This window comes from Aedes albopictus, chromosome 1 (assembly GCF_035046485.1).
Source record: "Aedes albopictus strain Foshan chromosome 1, AalbF5, whole genome shotgun sequence".
NCBI classification, from domain to species: Eukaryota; Metazoa; Arthropoda; class Insecta; order Diptera; family Culicidae; genus Aedes; species Aedes albopictus.
This window is the reverse complement of record NC_085136.1, coordinates 277,245,534-277,268,712: the sequence shown is the minus strand read 5'-3', so window position 1 is coordinate 277,268,712 and position 23,179 is coordinate 277,245,534. Positions and strand designations below refer to the sequence as shown.

General features: G+C 39.5%; 1 protein-coding gene across 5 annotated transcripts in view; it reads left to right on the top strand.

Annotated features, from left to right (window-relative positions):
- The window catches only part of LOC109412593 (fibroblast growth factor receptor homolog 1), a 595,864-nt gene that overhangs the window by 480,006 nt on the left and 92,679 nt on the right, over positions 1 to 23,179 (top strand). For 3 of the 5 annotated variants that reach the window (XM_029860651.2, XM_029860652.2, XM_062846821.1), the window contains exon 2: positions 9,254 to 9,726. The exons of the other annotated variants lie outside the window; for them this stretch is intronic. In XM_029860651.2, the coding sequence (XP_029716511.1) occupies positions 9,576 to 9,726 (151 nt within the window). In that variant the 5' untranslated portion in view covers positions 9,254 to 9,575. The remainder of the gene's footprint in view (positions 1 to 9,253; positions 9,727 to 23,179) is intronic. 5 annotated transcript variants of the gene reach the window in all.

Sequence of the window (23,179 nt, the reverse complement as noted above, 5' to 3'; positions counted from 1 at the left end):
TAAATTGTGTATCTGAACAGGAAAGTCATAAGTGAATTGACTTCTAACGAACTTGATATATTATTTAGCATTGGTAAGTTGTGCACTTGGTATATATTCGAGCAGTCAAAGCGTGTTCCACTAAACGCACCGTGGGAGCAAACGCAGAGCAACATACAGAGGATCATCATTGTGAGCAACATAGGGTTGCCATCTTTGGCTAAACGAAGTACGAGAAATTTTTTTTCGGTCGAGCCAGGATCTTTTCTCATTGGATAATATATTCTGGACTTCCTTGGTTATAGAGTGAATTCCTCACAAACGAAAAATGATCGATTGGCAAAGTAAGCTCTCAACCAATAACCGAGGAAGTTCTCATAGAAAACTAAAGCAGGCTCAGTTCCATTTTGGTCGTTACTTTAGAAAAATGAAAAATATTCTAAAGCGAAATAAATAACTATATGTAATATGTAAATACTATTGTTGGAAATGCAACTATGCGTGTTATGCGCATGACCAATCCTGGTAACCCTGAACCCCACCACAATTCCATGTGCTCTTGTTTGACTGTTACGAGCGGAGAAAATGAGAAAATAATTTCTCTCATATGAGAGAAGTTTCATCACAATTTTTAGATTTTTACTGAAATGAAATGTAGACTACTAAAAATGTACCATAGTTAGCGTACTTTTTTTTGGACTAAAATGATCATAAGAAATATCCTCAGAGATTGTCGGGACGATTTTGCGATCAAATGCCTCTAACTACTTCAAATATTAGAAACAAGTGTCAAGGTGGCGAAAACAGCTTTTGACAACAGTTTACTCTTTTCTAATAAATTCAAATTTGGCTAAGTCTAAGATCATGAAGTTTTCACTGAATATTCTAAAATATATTTTGAAGAGATTGTCTTGTGGAAATTGTAATATTTGGCTTCATATTCGAGATATTACGATTGAAGTTCGCAAAATCGAAGAATCCTCTCTCTCTCACGAGGAGCGTGACCTCAGACCTTAAATGCCTATGAGAAACCCTGAAACCCACTAAATCCCCTGGAATCCTTTATAACCTCTTTTGCAATACCCTGAGACACCTCTTAAAACTTCTGAAATTCTCCAAAAACCCTGAAACACCCTGAAATCCCCCGAAATTAATACCCCTAATATTCCTTGAAAACATCTGAAACCATTTGAAACATCCCTGAAACAACCGATCCCTAGAATAACCCAGAGTCCTTCTGATATTCCTACAAACGCCCCAGAAATCTCTTGATAGCCCTTGTATGCCCCCTGAAGTTCAATGAACCACAATAAAACTACACTGAAACTTTCTGAGCACTCTGAAACCTTTTGAAACTCACTCGGAAGTTACGTGAACCCCCCTAAAACCTGTTTAAACACAATGAAACTTCCTGAAATCCACCCGAAATGTATGTTAAGTCCTCTCTGAAATTCTCTATTACTCTCATAGATAGCCCTCTCTTAGATAGGCTAGACACCTCCTTTTGCTCTCCCCTTTAAACGACGCCTATGCTATAGTTACCGTCAGAGTTATATTTTCTTACACGTTGCCTGCATTAAAAGAATGTCTATAATATTAAGCATGGGAAAAGAGGCTTAGAGAGGGGTGTCAAAATTTGGCCAAAAAATGCTACCTCAAACGCAGCGGTAAACACAGTCTTTGACATAGCAAAGGTTGTACCGCAGACAGACGTTCGAGCTCGAACAAATTTATTCAAATTTTCTATACAGTAGACGTTCGATAAGTGCAACATGTTTACGTTTCACTTAGCGAATAAAATTCGATAACTGCAACGACTGACAGACGTCAAAGAACTGTCAGTTGCTGCAGAATGCAGCCAATGTGCATACGAAAAACATCGCACTGCAACAAAAGTGCATGCGAAAAACATCGCATTGCTGTTGACGTTTCGTTTTGACGGATAGCGGTGCGATAACTGCAAAATTGTTGCACTTAGCGGACTTGCAGTTAAAAAGCATTGCAGTTAAAGCGTTTGCACCGAGCGAACGTCTACTGTATAAATTTTTACTAGCGACACCTAGGCAATCGATTGCTACGGTACAGTTGACAGATTGCAAACCCACGTGCTTTCGGCCACTCACTCACCACCCAGATCACCACCCACTGAGAAATAAAAACAAAACAATCACCGTTAAAATTATTCTCACATTTTTGTTACTCCCACAAATATTTGACGAAGCGAGTGAAATTAACGCAAATATCGTTTTATTCTTTTTAATCTATACAAAATAGTTTTAATCATTTGGTAAATTGTTTACTAGAACCTAAAGTTAATGTATGCCAAATATATTGGACATTCAGTAATTGTCACTCATCTGGCACAAACAATGTGTGAATATTTTAAGCGTGAAGCACGTGCACTCTTGCTCCGCCATCCAGCTCGGAGATGATCGCGGTGACAGTTGTTTGTCGAACGAAAGCGATTGAATGGGAACGCCGCTAACGCCATCTGTTCGCCGATTGCCAACTCATCGCTTCCCATCGATCACCTTTTCAACTGGTGATTCAAATATTCAGTAGTAGGTCGATTGACCACTCGCGGCGCTGGTATCGTTTTTCCTCCTGTTTGACGTTTGCTCACTACCGCCATCTAGTGGCGGCCCGGCCAAATACAGTACGTTAGCATTGGGCGATTATGTTATCGTGACGATGTTTTTAATTAAATTTGTTCTAAGTGTTACGTCTGTTTCTCTGTGCTTGAACGTCTGTCTGCGGTTGTACCATTCAAGAGAATCTCTGAAGCTTTAGCACGGATGATGCTTTGATTGATCTCTGTTCTGAGGATTTCGCGTATTTTAACCCTCTAATGGTAACCTGAGGTCCCCTTAGAGACATGAGATATATGAAATATTAAATTTATTCGCTCAGTAGCGCCATCTATGTGTGGGTGGAATTTCCAATCAAACGGTCCATCACTAGAAATCACTTGATCCAACGAACAACTTTGACGAAAACAACATATTTCTATATAGTCAGGATCGAGATGTATTCGTGATGAAACACATAATACTTATGCACATGCTCACTAGCGCCGCCTAGCGAGCAAATCATAAACTTGACTGAGCTTAACAAAAAAGGTTATGTCTTTCCGAACAACTTTGCTGAAGATCCCCGATATTTTAAAAAGGCAGGATCATGAGATATAGAAGAACAAATTTGGGGTCCACATGTACATACCCCTGCTTTCCGAAATGGACCATCATGAAAATTGAACCGAAATGGACCTGTATAAGGTTGATGTCAGCTTATAGTGAAGTAAAATGCTTGTATCAATACCAAAAGCTAGATCGTTTCGAAGATTTAGTCAAAAAAAAAACAAACTGGTGCTTGCTTAACCCATTTACGCCCAGCGATCTAAGTATTTATAGATCAGTAACTTTATCGATAACCATGGAGAAATGAAGCATGTTGGAATACTATTGTCTTCAGTAAAGTTGTTGAGGAGGTCAGAGACTCTACGATAGTACGTAATTTAGTACATATTTGCTCCAGTAGGCGGCGCTAGAGGTCATGATTTTTTTTTTGTTTTAATAGGCTTTGTGTCAACAATTATTTCCAGTATCGTCGTGCTCGTGTTGTGAATATCCAGTGTGGTTTTGCAATGCATAGTGTACCTAGCATAAGTTGAAACCATTCTTGGGTTTAGTACGGAGTCTCCGAAAAAGTTGATCAAGGCATCAAGAGCTATTCGATAGTGAACTAGTTGATTCTTGGTTTATCCACTAGGTGGAGCTAGTGAGTTTGAGAAAATCTAAACTGCTGTATCTCAAGAACCAGCCCACTTGGAAGAATTTCGTCTTCGGCAAAATTGATCAGCACATCAAGAGCTGTTCGACAGTGAACTACCGTCTTACCCCGTTGGTTCGACACGTTTTAACACGACATTTTTTAATTCGTACCCCGCTTATTCGACATATGTCGAATTCAAAAATGTTCAAATGTCACAGCGATGTACACTGTAAATGCAAAACAGTTTGATATTGCGCTAATACTTGCACCCGCAGCAGATCCTCTTGCAGCCGCTAATTCCGGAAGTTCTTAGTTGGTGCTATTCGACACCCAAACCGTCTGAAGACCAGCCGGAATGAACTAAGGATGGCAACAATCGTAGAAAGAACTAGTTTTTCATTCGTACCACCGAAATATCTGTTGAAATTATGATTCATAACAAACTGAGAGAGAGGAGACAGCTGGCTTCGATTGCGTGCTACTTAATGTCAAGGAGAACCTGTCACAAACTGTCACCGCGAACCGAACTGAAAATCGCACATTGATGGTGTGGAGTGGCCAAATATGCAAAAGATCTTATCAAAATGTTGCTCCGTTTGTTGTATTTAAAAAAGATAAAATAATAATGATCAGTTTTCCACGACCAGCGCAACAAATCCATTTATTTTCCATGCTCTGTCGCAACGAAATCAATATGCAATTCATTTTTGACCAATTTATATATTTTCAAACCATTGTGCGGCGCTAAAAGTTGTAAAAAGAAGTAAGAAGAAGACATGTAAACATCGTGGCTGTCAGTGAGCTGTCTCCTCTCTCTCAGATAAAAAAATCCGGCAATCAAAACAAAAACAAAAATTGAGTTGCCAAATTTCAATGAGCAAGGGGGCGTAGAGTGACTAGTTTGTCGAATTAAAAGTTTATCCCGGTTATTCGACAACAGTCAGTGTCGTATTAGCGGGGTAATACGGTAGTTGCTTCTAGGTTTATTCGCCAGAAGGCGCTAGTAAGTCTCAGAAAATCTAAACTGCTATATCTCGAGAATCAGACCACTTAGAAGAATTTTGCCTTCAGAAAAGTTGATCAATACATCAATTGTTATGCAATAATGAACTGATTGATTCTAGGTTTTTCCGCAACGTGGCGCTAGTGAGTCTCAGAAAATTTAAACAGCTGTATCTCGGGAATCTGACAACTTAGAAGAATTTCGTCTTCGGCAAAGTTGATCAAGACATCAAGAGCTTTCCGATAGTGAACTGGTTGATCCTATGTTTATCCGCTAGGTGGCGCTAGTGCGACTTAAATATTTTAAACTGCTGTATGTCGAGAATCAGACCACATAGAAGAATTTAGTCTTCGGGAAAGATGATCTTGACATCATTAGCTATCAGATATGTAGCGCTAAAATAATTTAGAAATTTTAAGCTGCTGTATGTCGAGAATCGGGCTACATAGAAGAATCTCGTCCTCGGTAAAGTTGATCAGGACATCAAGAGCCATCCGATAAGAGGTCATTCATAAACCACGTAGGCTTTTTAGAGGTGTGGGGCAGTTTGGCTATAGTCTACGCTCCATACATTTTTTTTAAATTTTGTATGGTCGGAAGGAGGGCTGAAATTAACAACGTGGTCATCAACGTGGTTTATTGATGGTATATAATGAACTAGTTGAACCGAAATGCATCCGTTCGGTTGTGCTAGTGAGAAGTTTTAAACTTCTGTATCTCGAAAATCAGACCACAAAGAAGAATTTCATTTTGGACAAAAGCAGTTTGTCCAGTTTACTCCGTTGAACGCGTCTAATTAATCTAGATCATCTTAAGGTATCCAATATGCTATGTCATGGTTTCCCAAACTGTGGGTCGCGACCCCCCAAGGGGGTCGCCGGCCTTTATCCAGGGGGTCGCGAGGGACAGTAAAATACTTTACTGTAACAGACAACAAATGAGAGAATTTCTATGGGGGTCGCGAAAACTACGTCTGCTGGCAAAAGGGGGTCGCGCGACCTGAAAGTTTGGGAACCTATGTGCTATGTAATTACAGTCATAATACTCTGAAAGCTCCTCAATGTTATCTCCATTACTATTATTTATTTATTTATTAACTACATCTTCAGCATACGCTGTACAGACTGAGTAAACTAAGACTAAACATGTACGTTTCTAATACTAGTTTTAAATCTATCTCTGCTAACATTAAAATCGAAATCACTGACATTTAACAAATTAAAACACACTTCTAAAGGATGATTCTGACCAAACACGGTACGATGCCTATTGACCAAGAACAAGGAACGAGAACGGGTACGACGCACAGGAACGAGGAAGCTAGCTTGTTGTAGTAGATCAGGGCAGTCGACTCGATTACATAAAATGTCGTAAGCGAACATTCTCCGAAGGAATACTCGGCGCGCTTGTAAATTTTCAAGCTTGATCAGCTCACATCGGTGCTCGTAAGGGGGCAGCCTCATCGGAGTCTTCGTAAAGCAAAGCGCAAAAAGCAACGCTGCACTCTCTCAATACGTGCTATATGCGTGTTATGGTATGGTGCCCATATTTGAACCGCGTATTCTAGAAGACTACGAACAAAAGAGCAATAGACAGACTTCAATGCGTACGCGTCACGGAACTCAAACGCGTTCCGGCGGATGAAGCCCAACACTGCGAAGGCCTTGGCAGTAGTCATCGTGATGTGCTCGTTGAAATCAAGCTTACTATCCATCGTCACTCCCAGGTCATTAATGGACGAAACACGTTCGAAGCCGACACCGTTTGCTGTGTAGCAAAAATTGAATTGCCTTCGAGTTTTGTTAAAGCTTATTACTTTACACTTCGACGCGTTCATCTCCATACCGTTCAAAACACACCAGTCTTGTATAGCTTCAATGTCTTGTTGCAAGGCGGCACAATCAAGAGTAGAGCTGATGATACGGTAGATTTTTAGATCGTCTGCATACAGGAGGTGATGTGAATTCAGTTTTTGGCTCAGGTCGTTAATAAAAATAATAAAGATAAGGGGGCCAAGATGACTCCCTTGCGGCACGCCAGATGGAGTTCCAAAAGAGGCGGACTTAGCAAATCCCAGTTTTACGTAGGCAAACCGTTCATGCAAGTACGAACCTAGCCACTTCACCAACCAGTTTGGAAAACCAAGTCGCTCGAGTTTCTTTAACGTTAGTTCGTGGGGGACTTTATCAAAAGCTTTGGCAAAGTCTACGTAGATACCATCCACTTGGCAGCGTTTTTCCATGCTTGAGTTTAGCGCACTTGCATATACCATGAGATTTGTAGTAGTGGACCTGTTTTTCACAAACCCATGTTGGTACTGCGATATTAGAGGTTTTGCAGCTATGTACATTTTCTCGTGCACCATTAGTTCCAATGTCTTGGCTAAGCAACAAAGAATGGAAATCGGCCTATAGGGCCTCTGTAATTATTTCATGAAGTAAGAGTGTGAGAATACTCCTAGAGTCGCCAGACATAAGCTGGCAACTGTCTTCTTACTGTTTGGATGTTCTAAGAAATCCAAACTATCCCGGAGTTACGACTTCATGGACAACCAGATCTACCACAGTCACCAGTCAATCTACGTTTGCGGTTATTGTCCGCTGGTATCCATGATACTCCGAAATGGAACGAGAAGTCCTTTCTGAGGTCATACGATATTGTAAGATTCAGGACTTTGAAGTTCTACAGAATCTACCTCAATTGCCATTCAATCTACATTTGCGGGTACTGTCCGTTGATATCCATGGTGCTCCGAAATGAAACGAGAAGTCCTCTCTGAGGTTGTATGACATTGTAAGGTTTACAAAATGTCCTGGAGTTCGGGACTTTCAAGTTCTACAGAATCTACCTCAATTGCCATTCAATCTACGTTTGCGGTTATTGTCCGCTGGTATCCATGGTACACCGTAATGCAACGAGAAGTCCTTTCTGAGGTCGTACGACATTGTGAGGTTTACAAAATGTCCTGGAGTTCAGGACTTTCAAGTTCTACAGAATCTACCTCAATTGCCATTCAATCTACGTTTGCGGATACTGCCCGCTGGTATCCATGGTACTCCGTAATGCAACGAGAAGTCCTTTCTGAGGTTGTATGACATTGTAAGGTTTACAAAATGTCCTGGAGTTCAGGACTTTCAAGATCTACAAAATCTACCTCAATTGCCATTCAATCTACGTTTGCGATTACTGTCCGCTGGTATCCATGACACTCCGTAATGCAACGAGAAGTTCCTTTTGAGGTCGTACGGCATTGTAAGGTTTTCAACATGCTCTGGAGTTCAGGACATTCAAGTTCTACAAAATCTACCTCAATTGTCGTTCAATCTACGGATGCGGTTACTGTTCGTTGAAATCCATGGTGCTCCGAAATGCAACGAGAAGCCCTTTCTGAGGTCGTACGACATTGTAAGGTTTACAAAATGTCCTGGAGTTCAGGTCTTTCAAGTTCTACAGAATCTACCTCAATTGCCAATCAATCTACGTTTGCGGTTGCTGTCCGCAGGTATCCATGGTGCCCCGTAAAGCAACGGGAAGTCCCTTTTGAGGTCGTATGACATTGTAAGGGTTTCTTATCTAGGTCACTTTATTTGTACTTATCGTATGTATATTATTCGACTGCCATTTCTTTTCATTTCTGTGCTCTTCTGATTTTCACTCTACTCATCTGCCTTTTTGCAGTCCAAACAGACACTGATTGGTTTTTCATACGAACAATTTTTGCAGACCAATTCGTTGCAGAAACAGTTGGTCCCAATTCATAACATCACTCTTCCCTTCGCAAATACGGCAGCACACCATATCTATCACATTCACATGACGCTCACAGCAAAAATTCCGACATTGAGTGCATTTTACAAATGATGGATGGCCGCGAGTAAAGCAAACACTTTGAGAAACGCCCTGATACCTGCTGAAAATTCTTGGTTCAAATGGCCCTTGGAAACCCTATCCTTCATATTCTCAACTGCTAGTTCCTCCGCTAAAATCCTAAGATATTCAGATCTTCTCGACGAGTTTTGTCCCAGCCAGTTTGAATAAATTTTAGAGACTACCAAATATGAATTCAGGCACGCAATATCGATAAACTCAAAAAAGAAATTTCTTGGGCCATGCTCGGCTCCTTCGAGACACCGTAGTATTTCGTGTTCTCTGATCACCGACATCAAGTCCTCCTTTTGTTTTGTTGTAATACTGGACGACGGGTGGCTTTCCTGGAGAATCCTTATCATCATCGAATGATTTGACTGCAATTACTTTCTTTTGTGGTTTTGAGATACTCCAGGAAAACAATCAGACGTTCATCGTGATTGTGGCATAATTCGGGCGTTAATGGGTTAACTCCTCGAACTACGATAGTATATCACATCTTCGAAGGGTATGACTTCATGCATAACTATAACCATACTCACCTACCTTACTCTCAATGTACCATTCAATAACAATACAATGGATATGACTTCGTCATTAACAATAAATTCTTCATTTTTATTCCTTTCGCAGGATCCAGCCGAAGCAATGTCCTTAGACCAAGAACAACCGTCAACGTCAACGTCGTCGTCTCCATCATCATCAGCTTCGGAATCGATAGTGCTGCTGCTGCCTTCCCCGTGCAATGCATCCCATAAAGCGTTTATTTAGGTGACAGGTCAACCGACGGAACAACGCAACGGGGTCCAAGTGTGAAACAAATGTCGAACCACTGCTAATGGAAGAGTGCAATTGATTCCCAGAGTCAGATTAGTGAGTGAGTGCGGGTGGTGCCGCAAGAATATTGTGTTCCGAGCAGAAACGGGAGTGTGATCAGTGCGATATCGGGTGAAAAATGGCACCCAACAGCGCGTTATTCCCTCAGCTGCCAGCGATCTCGCTGATCGCGCTGCTGTGGCTACTGACGATAGTGGTGAACGAACAGTTTGAACCGATTGCAGCGTACAAGATACTGGGCGATCCGGATATGATACGAATAAATCTCGGTAAGTGTTGTGCGCGATGCGTTGCTCAGCCTCAGTGACGCCTTCTTCCTGTTTCCGAAACGTGGTGCGGTGATTAACGGTCGTCCACCATTTCGGTGTTTTGGGTTTTTTTGCAACTTGATCCATGTTTTCACAATTGGGATTCGTCTGCCGCCGCACTTGAGCAACATCCGAAATGGCACCACAGACTGTGATGGCACTTTTCCGTTTCTAGCTCATTAGGGAGGCAGCGTTTTTTTATAGGAGAACCAGAACCAAAACACTCGTGGTCGGTCAGACGAAAACCGAAAAATTAATGACTGTGTTTTCCTTCCTACCTACTCGACAACCGTTTGCAATCGAGGACTTCGTCGTCGTCGTCATTAGATGTCTCCTTGTTGCGGCACATTGCTGCTGGTGTCCCAAGGGGACGATCACTTCCGACTCGTATTGTACGACCACGCAGACACATAATCGTCAATTAAATGCCTCTCTCGTTTGGTGAATTGTTTTCCTAAGAAAATTAGTGAACATTCGGCTTGAAACTCGATAGTTGGCCGAGTAGCAACGAAAAACATATGCGAAAATCTTGGAACCAAAAGGCAAAATCCCAAAAATATACGTTTGAAATTGGATCCTTTTGTGGTTGGCAGAACAAACGTTATTTGACGACGCAGGGTTGCTTAAATTCGAACAGCGTAAAATAGTCATTTATCGTGAGTTGACTCTTCACGACGTTTTTATGAAATAACGCGATTTTTACGTGTTTTTTTACGCGGTAAAAAAATCAGTGTCTACACTTCTACTACGTCTTTATTCCTGCTCACTTCAAATTTTGGACATGTAAGAAAATCTGGAATAATCTGAGAAAGATTCCATGCAGATACAAACCTGATAAAAACTGATTGTCGACGTAGAAGACGGCCAGCTGGCAGCCCTCCACCAACCGATTTGGAAGTGTCGCTTTCCTCAGTCGAACACGCAGCAAAATCTACGAAAAAATTACCATATTTTACGTAAAGTCAAAAGGAATTTGACATTGTTCTGGCCGCAATGAGAATGTATGATTGTTTTTACAATTCTGTATTATAGTTCCTCAATCGGAAATCTGAATGAAATAACAATAGTTTCAGGCTTTTGACGTGGATTGTCAAGCTTGACATCTACAATATTATGGTAGTTTCAAAAATAGTTTTCTTTTATTTTCAATAATATATTCATTAGAAAACAATATGCTTGGTTTTTTCTCTGGGTTGTTATTATATTTATATTAAAAAAAGTAAAAAAAAAAAAATCTCACGGAAAAACCAGGGAACCTCCTGATTAATTAAATTTACAGCTTTTCAAAAATGCCTTATCTTGTATTTCGCTTTTCAAGCATTAGCAAAGTACATAGTAGGGTAAGAAATCAAAATTTGAACTAGTCAAAATCGCTTTTCAAGCATTAGCAAAGTATGTAGTAGGGTAAGAAATCAAAATTTGAACTAGTCAAAATGTAATCTTAACTATTTATTAAGTTATTGACGAAAAACTACTCAAAAATGAACTTTTTTGACCATTTTTGAGATTCCTTAGGAAACCTGACATATTTAGTCCGATAACTCAAAAACGAAAACAGTTATCGCAATTCTGAGCACATTTACGGCCCTGTAGGGTCCTAAAATCACCGATTTGAGTAGAATAGTGTATTTTTTACGACGAGAAAATTTCATGATTTTTTTGACTCCATACAATTTTTGATAACTTTAGGCCCCGTGGGGGACCACTTAGCCTTGAGATACGGACTTCAAATTTTGGCATGATGGTTTTTTAGCTAAAACGATCGTTTTGCAATATTGAACTTTTAACATTTCCAACTTTTGCAAAAATAGGGACGGCCTATTGACTAGGTGCAGTAAACTCGTTCAAAATCAACTTTCCGGCAGAAAATCTTCACAACAATCACTGTTACAAACAAGTTTAGTCAATAAGGTATCTGATTCAGATGGAAGAAGTGGTTGAAAACAGTCGTTTTGTAGTGAATTTAGGGTATGAATAATTTTGTTTACATGTTGTGCCGGGAATAGGGAAAAAACCCTATTGTTGCTTTTACAATCCTTTCGACGCCGAGGGAATGGTCAGTTAAATTGGCTTAGAAACAAAGTAGAAATATGTTAATTTCCACAAGAGTCGCCATAAAACACTGGATTGTTAAATCAAACAAAATTTTACATGCGTTTTAAATTAGCGAATCTGTTTGAAACTATAAGAATTCACATAAGTATATTCAAAAGAATTTCAATGTGTAAATTCAACAAACGTTATTTTAGTTTCAATGTGAACGCTATTCTGTCCGTTTATCGTTACGTTCTAATCCGTGTAGATACAGACCGAGCCGTAGCGTGCGGTTGGCCCAGGTTGGCCCCCGCCAAGGGCTCCAGCCTCCGAGGGGCGCTGAAAAGGCCGAAGGCTGGGCGAAAACAGGATGCTGCTGATGTATTCTTGAATTTTACTATTTAACTTGAATTTCATTAAGGGGACTCACTAAACATTTTAAATAGCTGCACAAGCCATGATTGGTAAAATTGCGAATGAAATAATCAAAGATTTCCTTGGTGATCGCGACGTTTAATCAGAATAAACTTTAATAAGCAGTTTACACTGTTAAGTGAAACCCTCTTCAAAATTTTAGTGAATATTTTTCAAAAATTCTGCCAATGATTTTATTAAATTTTTTCTAAAGGATTCTTTTGAAAGCCTTCTATGGATTCCTTCCGATGTTTCTCAGGGATTTCTTCATAAAACCTTAGAGGAATTTATTTTAAAATATCCTCAAGTGATTGCTTAAACTAATTTCCAGAGATTCCTTCAAACATTATTCCAAGTAATTCTTCAGAAATTTTTCCAGTGGTTCTCCACAAATTCTTACAGGCATTTCTTCACATACTTCTCCACTGCCGTTGGACGCATAAATGTCACATATGTTACATTTCGACATTTTTGAGGTTTTTATGTCAAACGTCATAGTCTGATACGTATTTTTGAAGAATTTTTTTAAAGTCAATCAAATGCGCCAAAGTTTATTTTGAAACTCCAACGCATTCAGAAATTCTTCCTGGTGTTTCTCTATGTTCAAAGTTTGTATGATGATTATTGAAAATTTTCTAACAGATCTTCTTCGAAATATTTTGATTAAGCTTCAGAATAAACCTTTGGTCTAGTTTTTAGAATATTATGGTAAAACCAGTTGAACCATTCGTCAAAAAGTGGTAAAATAGATCGTTCGAGGTTTCCTGAAAACCCCTGAAACTCAATTAAGTGCTTTTGAAAATAAAATTTAGTTGAGCAAAAAGTCCAGCAAAAAATAAATAAGAATACTGTAAGATGTTTTGAAAAAAAAAATATATGCATATATGCATCATTTATGTCAGGAATCTGAAATGTCATTTTTAATTATTGCGCTGGTCTCAATGAGATTCTTCAAATGCAAATTGTGTTCGTACTTATACACGTATAAAAGAAATAAATTTCGGGAAATTTTTAAGCGACTTACATTGAAATACCTAAAGAAAACACGATAAGAAAATAAAGAAAAATCGGGGAAATTTGTTTGATCGAAACACTAAAACCCTACAAAAAAAATTGAAAAAATGACCAACTATACGAAGTTTTTCAAATTAACAATATCCAATTTTCTTGGGTCGCCAATGCGGATGCTTACCAAGAGCGCCATGGGACCACGCTACGGCCCTGGATACAGAGCAACTCCTCACTTTCAGCTAAAAAATTAGATAAAAAATACTGACAGACCAGACTACTGAATACTACAGAAATGCCAATCTTTCTCGAAATTGTCTCTTATTTTTCTCTTTCGTTGTCACTCGTATTTGATCTAATTTACTCTTTTTTATTCAGTAAAGGCCCCATTAGACATGACAAATATTTGCCCAAACAAGCCCAACAAATGACCAACACAACGTGAATCATAGCAACCTTGGATGGATGTCGGGCTTCAATGACAAATATTTGTCATAATGACAAACAGTCTAATGGCACCTTAAGACTAAGCTTAAAGTTTCTGGGTTTGGTGTACGTTTAGTTAAGGAAATCCATAAACGACTATGTCTTTTTTCAACCATTTTTTACATTATCTTATCCCTTGTAACATGTTCATCTATACTTAAAACATGGCTCGTTACACTATCGAAGAATACCTTTACTCCCCACACAGAGTAGTCCTCGCAAAAATCTCGGGAAAATTATTAATAGGAATCCAGTTTCATGAAAAAAAATAATCGGGGAGAAATCCAAAGAGGAACACTGCAAGGGATCCAGGAAAGAATTCCAGGAGAAATCCCTGAAGGAACATGGAAGGAATCCCTAATAGAAATGAAGCAATCGCTTCGAAAACACTCAACGAAGAGATTTTTTTCAGAAGAAATCCATAACATAATTTCCGGATGAAATCCTTGAAACCCCATGTTCAAAACCCGTGAAAAATCAATTAAGGAACCCCGGGAAGACTCAAGAAAGCACTTCGAAATTGGTAAAAAAATCCCAGGAGAAAACCAAAGAGCAATATAAAAAAACCTGAAGGCCTGAAGGAAACCTGAAAGAAAACCCCTGAGGGAAGTCCTAAAAGAATTTTGAAATAATCCCTGAAAAAATCGCAGAAGAAGTCCCTTTTAATATTCTGGAGATTTTTTTTATTATTATTAGCTTTATTTGCGAGGCTTTCAGCCCTAGGGAGGTTTTACCCCGGATTCTAGAGAAACGCCTGAAACATGCCGGAAGATATATCTGAAGGAATAATTGAAGGAATGCCTGGAGGAATCCCAAGAGGAATCAATTTGAAAATCCCGAGAGAAATTCCTTGAGGAATCCCAGAAGGAATCCCTGGAGAAATCTCAGGAGGAATCTCTGAAGGAATCCCTGGAATAATCGCGGAATGAGTCTCTAAAGAAATACCTGTAGAAATCACTAAAAGATTCTCTGAAAAGATGATGGTGGTAATTATAATAAGAATTTTGGGAGGAACTCGGGTTATATTCCAAAATGAAACCCGAAAAGCATCAATGAAGGAATCATGGAAGAAAATCCTGAGGGAATCCCTGAAAGGATCCTGGGGGAATGCTCAACAGAAGCCCTAAAGGAATTTCGAGAGAATTCAATTAGGGATTCTCAAAAGAAATCCTGGAAGAGTTTTTTTATTATGCATAATTTAACTTTAAGCTAATTCTACACTTCCAGAAGAAATGCCTAAAGAAATCCTGAGAAGAATCCATGAAACAATTCCTGGTTGTGTCTCGGGAGAAATCTCAAAAATAAACCTGGGCAAATTCAATGAAGAAATCCCGGGAAAAATCAATGAATAAATCTCAAAAAGAAGACTGCCCATTAGAATTTTTTAAGGACTTTCGGAAGAAAACCGAAAAACTTTTAAAGAATATCTGATGCGATCTCGAGAATAATCCTAAAAAGAATTCTAGAAGGATCCTAGAAGCAATCCTTGATGGAATTTGGAAAATATCCCTGAATGAATCCCAGATGCATTCCCTGCTGGAATACTGGAATAAATCAATGAAGGGAAGGAATCCCTGACGGGATCCCAGAAATAATTCCTAAGGGAATCCTTGACAAAGGGAGAATCCCTTAAGCGAATCCTTCAGAGAAAATCCGGGAAGGATTCATGAAAGACTCCTGGGGAAAATCTCTTAAGGAATCCCGCAAAATGCCGAAAGGAATCCATTACAGAATCTCAGCAGAAATCAATAAAGAAATTCCAGAAGGAATCCTCGAGGAAAACCTATTGAACATTTCTAAAGGAATTCCGTGAAAAATCAATGGAATTAAAAGAAAAAGAATCTTTTAAGGAATACCTAAAAAATCCATTAGGAATTCTCAAAGAAATTATTCAATGAATCTCAGCAGGAATGCCTGACTGAATGCATTAATTAATCCCGGATGAAAGCCCAGAAGAATTCTGGGAGAAATCCTCAAAGGAATCCTGTGAGGAATTGACAAAAAAAAACAGGAGGAATTCTTAACAATATTCCTAACGAAATTCTAGAAAAAAAAATCTGGAGGAATTTTTGTTAGAATTCCTGTAAGAATCCCAGGGGGGAAATTCCAAAAGGAATCCCGCGAAGGATCAATGGAAGAATCTCCGAAAAAAGAATCCTGAAAGAATCCCAAGCAAAATAAATTAAAAAAAAAATCCAGGAAGACATTTTTGCATTTTCTGAAATCCTGCGAGTAATTTCTGGTGTAATTCCAAAAGGAATCTTGCATGAAAACCCAGGGGACATTTCTGAAGAAATCTTGTAAGAATCAATTAAGGGCTTCCAGGTGGAACTCTTGAGAGAATCCCTGAATGAATCTTGGGTGGAAACCTTAGAAAAATATTTTAAGGGATCTCAGGAAAAATCTTAAGTGGAAAATCGGGAGGTATTTCAAAAGGAATTCCAGAAGAAATCTAGGGAAGAATTTTGACATAAGTCTAATAAAGGATTGCAAGATGAAACCTTGTAAAGATTCAGGCAGACAACCGTAGAAAATCATCGGGAGGAATTGTTGAATGTTGTAGACCAAGATACCCGTGATACGAATTACATCAGTGCCATCTGGTACGGTGATTTTGTACTGAAAATCTTCTCGACACATAGCTCTTTCTTATACACTTCAACGGGTTTGGTTAAAAATACAGATGAATCGAAATATTAAATAGAGACAGTAATTATATTCATTCTAGATTTATTGCTATGTAGTAATTATTGCACATGTTTCACCCCATTGGATCCCTGTCGCAATTATTTAAAGTGCAGGATCGTGAATAAAACTGCATAGCCTCTGCATTATTCAGATCCTTGTAATGAATAAGTGTGCAGAAGACTCCGACACGATTTGATGCAAAATTGCTGTTTCATTTACGATTCTGCACTGATGTTTACTGCAAAAGGGATTCAATGGGATGGGAAATGCGCAATTTTATACTGGACTAAATTTGACAAAAAACATATTTGCAGAAAACATCAAAACGGTACCATTTTGTTGCCCTTCATGAATTATCAAATCCTATCAATTTTACTGCAGCACCATCTGATGAGAAAACTGAGTTGCTGGATGGATTTCGTCGTGTGGGTGAGTGTGTCGTGCATCGGAAGAGTGTTTTGCGCGGTGGTTTGACTCGCTCGCAGAGTCAAGCATGCTGATGGCGGCCCGTCGAAGCTGTCGTCAGTTGCTGGATGGATTTCGTCATGTAGGTGAGTGTGTTCGTGCGTCGGAAGAGTGTTTTGCGCGGTGGTTTGACTCGCTCGCAGAGTCAAGCATGCTGATGGTGGCCCGTCGAAGCTGTCGTCAGATGCTGGATGGATTTCGTCGTGTAGGTGAGTGTGTTCGTGCGTCGGGAGTGTGTTTTGCGCGGTGGTTGGATTAGTTCGCAAAAATCAACCATGCTGATGGCGGCCCGACGAAGCTGTTGTCAGTTGCTAGATGGTCGTCGTTTATAGCAAATATTGAGCAACTACCGAACGCGGGTGGTCGATTACTCGCTTTCCGCGTGAAGCGAGCAATAGCGTCGCAGTCTGCGTGTCATGATTCAACGTCAAAAGGTCATATTACTTATCAAAGTGAATCCAGACCCAACGATACCTTCCTGACTAATAAGCATTCCATCCTGCAGCTTTTGGTGGAGTCGCAGCGGTAAACGCGGTCTTTCACAACAAAGGTTGCAACTAACATTCCTTCCCTCTCCCAACCTGACTGCAAGGACGTGGCCGGCGCCGTTATTGTACCGTTAAAGAGAGCCTCTGAAGCATGCACAGTGAGAATGTTGACCACTCCCAGTCAATTATTCAGTTGATTCATTGTGCAACTGTCATTGGTTCGGGTCAATCACGGAGTAGCAACCATAGATATGTGCAGTCAGTCTAAGCTAAGCTAAGCTAAGCTAAGCTAAGCACCATCTGATGAGAAAACTGCATACTAAAGATCATTTGAATGGAAGATTCTCATCCTGGAGACAAAATCTGCTCTGAAATTGGCATTTTATTATTTTGACAATAGTTCAGAAGACTTCGAGCAGTGTTTTAGAACGAAATGATTAAAAAGAATCAAACAAGGGGGATAATTCACATCACTGATTATAAACATACTTTTGACGGTAACTGGGATCGAAAGTGTGAACTTATCTCTGGTACATCTACTTGAAGTATACCAATCCGTGTGGTAAATTATACTTTTCAAATTACTCAACGTACATAATATACATACTACATATGTACAGACGGGTGAATTGATGATGACCATTAGGAGAAAAATTCACAGCTCAGGTGAGATTTGAACTCACGACACTCTATGCACTAGACTTTACCACCTAAGCAGGGATAGGGTGCGACTCAAAACTCTTTGCGTGCCGCACACTCTGCTACGAGACAGCACAACAAACTAGAAGGAGACGAGTACGTGCAATCGGTTGTGTGTTGCTCGCTTACTTTGCCGCGCGCTGGAGCTCTCCTGTCTCACGCTCTGTCGTATGCACTCTCTCGGAGCTTGTCTCCGTGCGTGGCACTTGGCTTGATACTACGCACGATTGGAAAAATTTCGAATCAAACGACCCATCACTTGTCAACCCTTGACAAGCTTAACAACTTTGCCGAAAACACAAACTCTTCAATTAATTTATTAATTGATTTTTTCTGTTTGGAGACAAGCGCAGTCTCAAGCACCGTGCATTACTCCCTACGCCGTAGAGCTAGTGCTGCGATTGTCTCTCGCTCAATTACGAAAGCTCTCACTCATACGTCTCTTGTCTCTCGGCAAAACGGGAGACGAGCACTTGCGATTGTGTGAAGCACACGCTTTTTTCGCACCGCACAGTGCATGCCGCCAATCCCTGCACCTAAGCTACCGAGCCAATTAATGATACGGCATTTTAGATGTTATAAGGCTATTCAAATCTCATCTATCTCCTCCTTTAAACCGCAAATATAACCATCTCATTTGTACGTATGTACGAAGAGCGAACGCGATTTGTTTATTATTGAAATTGCTGCCTATCGGACAGTTTTCTCTTCCCCAACGATTGGCAAAAACCTATACGACGTACCTTCTCAACATTCCGTACAAAATTCCAAAAAAAACTTTCACAATAAAATAACTGCATGAAACAAGCTCACCAGCTTATATATGTATCATCAGCGCAATATGCGAGAATCAAAAAGAAAACTCATCAAACCGGCGAGGGAGAAACGAATCCCCCAAGCCCGAGTCTCTTCTTCGCACTCCAACCCAAAAATTCAGTGAAAAAAAAGCGGTCATTGTGCAGAACTTTGGATTTCGTACTTATCGTACCTCAGACTGAGGCCTAAGTGTCCTTTGTTATACTTACCTAGGAGTAGTCTCCTTTCGACTCGGTTCATGGCTGTGCGTCATCTCCAGTCACGTATTATGCCAAGGAACCGTAGATCATCTTCAACTTGATCGATCCATCTCGCTCGCTGCCCAAGTAAAATTTATTAGTCAAATTGACTAGAAGACGTTCTTAGAACCACCATAAACCTCTACAAGACTAACTGGTCATCAAAATGTTACTTGGGTTTGCACCACGTTGTCTTGTACCGGTCGGATTACTCTCGAGAATCATTTCTATTGGGTTGTTATTCGACATCCTGGCAACCTATCGTAGTCTCTCGATTTCCACGATGTAGACGACAATTGGTTCTCTCGTCTGTTGGGATCAATGTTTTTTTCTTCCAAAAATCGGAATTTTCTTCAATTTAGATCAAGTAGCTCAATATGAAAAATCTCCATCTAAGCATAAGTAACCTTCAATCGAAGCAAAACACCATCATAGCGGTAGGTAGGTGCTAGCGCACACGTGTTTTTGGAAATGGTATTCAAACCTACTAAAAGTTCCGCGCAATACAGCACGCAATGGAAGTAATCGACGCATTCGCGATCGTAAAAATCCTTATTTTACTTTTACTCACGAACCGATCCGGACCGCCGACCGTGTGGGTGCTGCTGGGTGCGCTGTGTTTGTATTTCCACCATTAGAGCAGGCAACAATTAATTTCGCTGGTAAACTACTGTTTCCTATTCCTACCAACGAAGATACAGTTTTAGAAGTGCGGTGCGAGAAATTAGGCATGAAAATATGTATGAAAAACGATGACCGCTTTTCGCAGATTTTCCACCCCAGACACTTGGTTCTGGTGCATGTGTATTACGGTGTTTGTATACACTACGGACGGAGTGCGTTCATGACAAAACGTCTGGTTCGGTTAATCAGGGGTGCGTAATGTATAACAAACCCACAAGTTTTGGGCCAAATCAAACCAGTGAGTGGGTACCGTAGAAAACAGCAGTCAAACAGACGTCACGAAGTATTGATTCCAAATATTGTTACGGATGGATCTGAAGACCTTTTGTCCTTAAACCGTCATAGAAACATTCTACTATCTGTGCATGACCAAAATAATGAAAGGGTTAAGTAGTCTGTTTGTCTGTGAACCAACCCAAACTGAAAGATCTTTATTCACCGTGTTATTGAACGTCTTGCCACAAACAGACGGCTCGTTCTGCTCACTTCTAATTTTTAATCATTGTGATTATAAGTTTGCATAGTTTTTTGCTCCTGTGTACGTCACCATTAGCAAGCGAGCACTTTTTCAAACACGACGTGATTGGTATTGGGCAATTGTGCTTTCGTGACGATGATTTTAATGGCAATTTCACAGACAAACAGACGTCTCACTCTACTAAAATCCAATCTTTCCCGTTTTTAACGGACTATTCAAATATTCCATAGTTCGCAAATCTCTCGCTAATGGCACTCGCATAGTTTTTACTCCTGTTTGACGTTTGTTCATTACCGCCATCTACTCAATGAGTTTGCGAAACAAACGTAATTATAATTGGGCGATTATACTTTTGTGACGATGATTCTAATCGCACTTTGTTCCAAGTGGTACGTCTGTTTGTCTGCGGTAATTTGTTTCAAGTGGTGACGTCTAAAAGACCAAGTGTAACTTAATGACATTTCATCAAGTGTCATAATTACTTAACAAAATCCTTCGTGTTTAACTACCACCCCAATCATCGGATGTCAAAAATTCATGGTAAATTAAAAATTTAACAGTTGTTCTGTCTCATGGAAAGTCTTATGTTTGGTGCAAACTCAAAAGTTATTGAATCTCTCAAGCAATCTCCCTTCGGCGGATTTTGTACTGGACGAGCCGTCAAGAAGTTGGAGAACTGTCAAAGAGTAAATAAAAAAAAATCCTTAAAATTTATATTTCCAGTATCAAAACAAAGGTTTGAAAATCTGAAAAATCGCATTCTGGATTCAAAAAGGTGCTCTTCAGACCATAATATTAAAAACAACAGATTTTGCATAACTTAAAAGAGCACTTTGGCTGTATCGGCCTAATTCAGATGAATTGTATGCACCATATTCGTGAATATTCCATACAAGTAACTTTCAGTTTTATTTCCATATGCATAACAAGCGTCACACTTCAGTCGTATGCCCATTTGGGGGTAGTTAAATATGGCAAGCGCACTGAATTTCGATTTCGAAGCCAGATTGTTTCCAGATGAACCAAACGGCATAGGTTTTTGTTTATTCTGAATTGCCTTCAGTGATCAACAGGTGTCGTGTTTTGACTGTCAATGAGAAGCAGTGGCGCGTCACTTGTGCCGTTTTTTTTTCACTTCGTCACGCAACTTAGCAGCTTTGGAGGATATAAAATAAATTAGACCAAATTGTCGGTATTATTCGTGATGACAAAGTTTCCAACCGTCCTGGAAACAAAGCATGAAAATGTTCTGTTCTTTGTTAACGTAAATGCTGTTGAGCTTCTTTGGTCCACCCTCGATAACCTTCGGTGGAATTCATCATTATTACACCACGAAATCTAACCTCCTTGGTCCTAAGTCCAAAAAAATGACCACGTGGTTTATGGACAGCCCCTTTCTCGTGTGTGTTTAGGAGAGTGAGTAAGAAAAAAGAAAATGCTGGCTCCGCTAATGCTGATAATAAACCATTTTACGAAGTGACAACAATGTTGATGATGATATTGAATTTCATGGGTTATTGGCTTTTTTAGCGTTGTTGAAATAATTCCATATTCTGAATCTGCATGCAAAACTGAGCAGAAACCCAAATTTTCATGAATTTTGGTGCCCGGGAACCTATTTAAAAATCAATTTGAAGTTTGTATGGGAGCGATTTGTCGAATCACCCCTCGTCGCATTTTGTACTGGGTGGAGCTGTCAAACAGTTACCCAGCTGTCAAAAGGTGACTTCAAAAAATTTCTTTGAAATTGGTTTTAGGTACCTAAATAAAGTTATAAAAATCTGAAAAAAAACATAGTGGCTCAGAAAAAGGTGCTCTTTCGTATAAAATCAAAAAATCGATACATTTTTCATAATTTAAAAACCCAATTGGACGTCAAAATTCATTCATAAAATCGGCTCGAAAAATGGACTATTGACAAACATTTTGGAGGTTAGATTTCGTGGCATTACACCATGAATCTGAGATATGTAAAAGTCATTGTTTGGTAGTAGACCCTTCTCTGAAGTTGGTCCAGAAACATGGAAAACAGATTGGAACAAAAAATAATGAAGCGATTTTTATACTAAAAATACTTTAAACTTTGAAAAGTATACAAAAGCTTGTATCACTGCTAGCTTTCAACAACCAAAATATTCATACACTGATGTGTTGATCAGTCGCTTACCTTGTCGCTCACGTTTCTCGGTCATTTTATTTAACGAGTGTCTCGTGCTGGTCAAACCCATAAATACGTTTTTCTCAAGACCGAGATCGGCGAGTCGAGGAATGATCACTTTTAATAAATTTCGAATGTTAAGAGAATGTTTTGATAGTATTCTTTCAAAACAAAAATTCCAACCCGACAACAACGTTTCGCAAGGATCAAAGTAACCGTGGCACGATGATGTGTTGCCACGAGAAACGGCGAGGCAGAAAACGATCGTAAAAGCGTGGTTACCAGAACGCGCGCTTTCATGCAATGTTTACAAACTTTCCGATATAAATAATGCCATTTAGTTGAATTAATTATCTGCGTTGCCCCGGTATTGTGGGGGCTGACACTGACATCAGTTCATCGACTTTAGTAGCATCTTTTGAGAAATCCTAACGACCAAAACATTCTGAAACTCCGCAAACCTAAACATCCAAATAATCGTTGAAATGTGACGTGTTTGTATCCCCCTTAATTGGGTTGTTTAGTGAATAAAATATTGCTATTTTCTATAGCCTAATCGAAAAAGCCCATTTTTCTGAGTATACTGTGATTTTATTAAATTCCAACACCTTTGTGTTGATGGTTAAATCAACAAAACAGTTTTAATTTCCGTGGATAGAATGACAGTTCAATCGTTAAAGTGACAGTTCAACCCGAACAAAAAAAAATACCCATACATAGGGGCTGTCCATTAATTACGTAAGGGAATTTTTGAAAC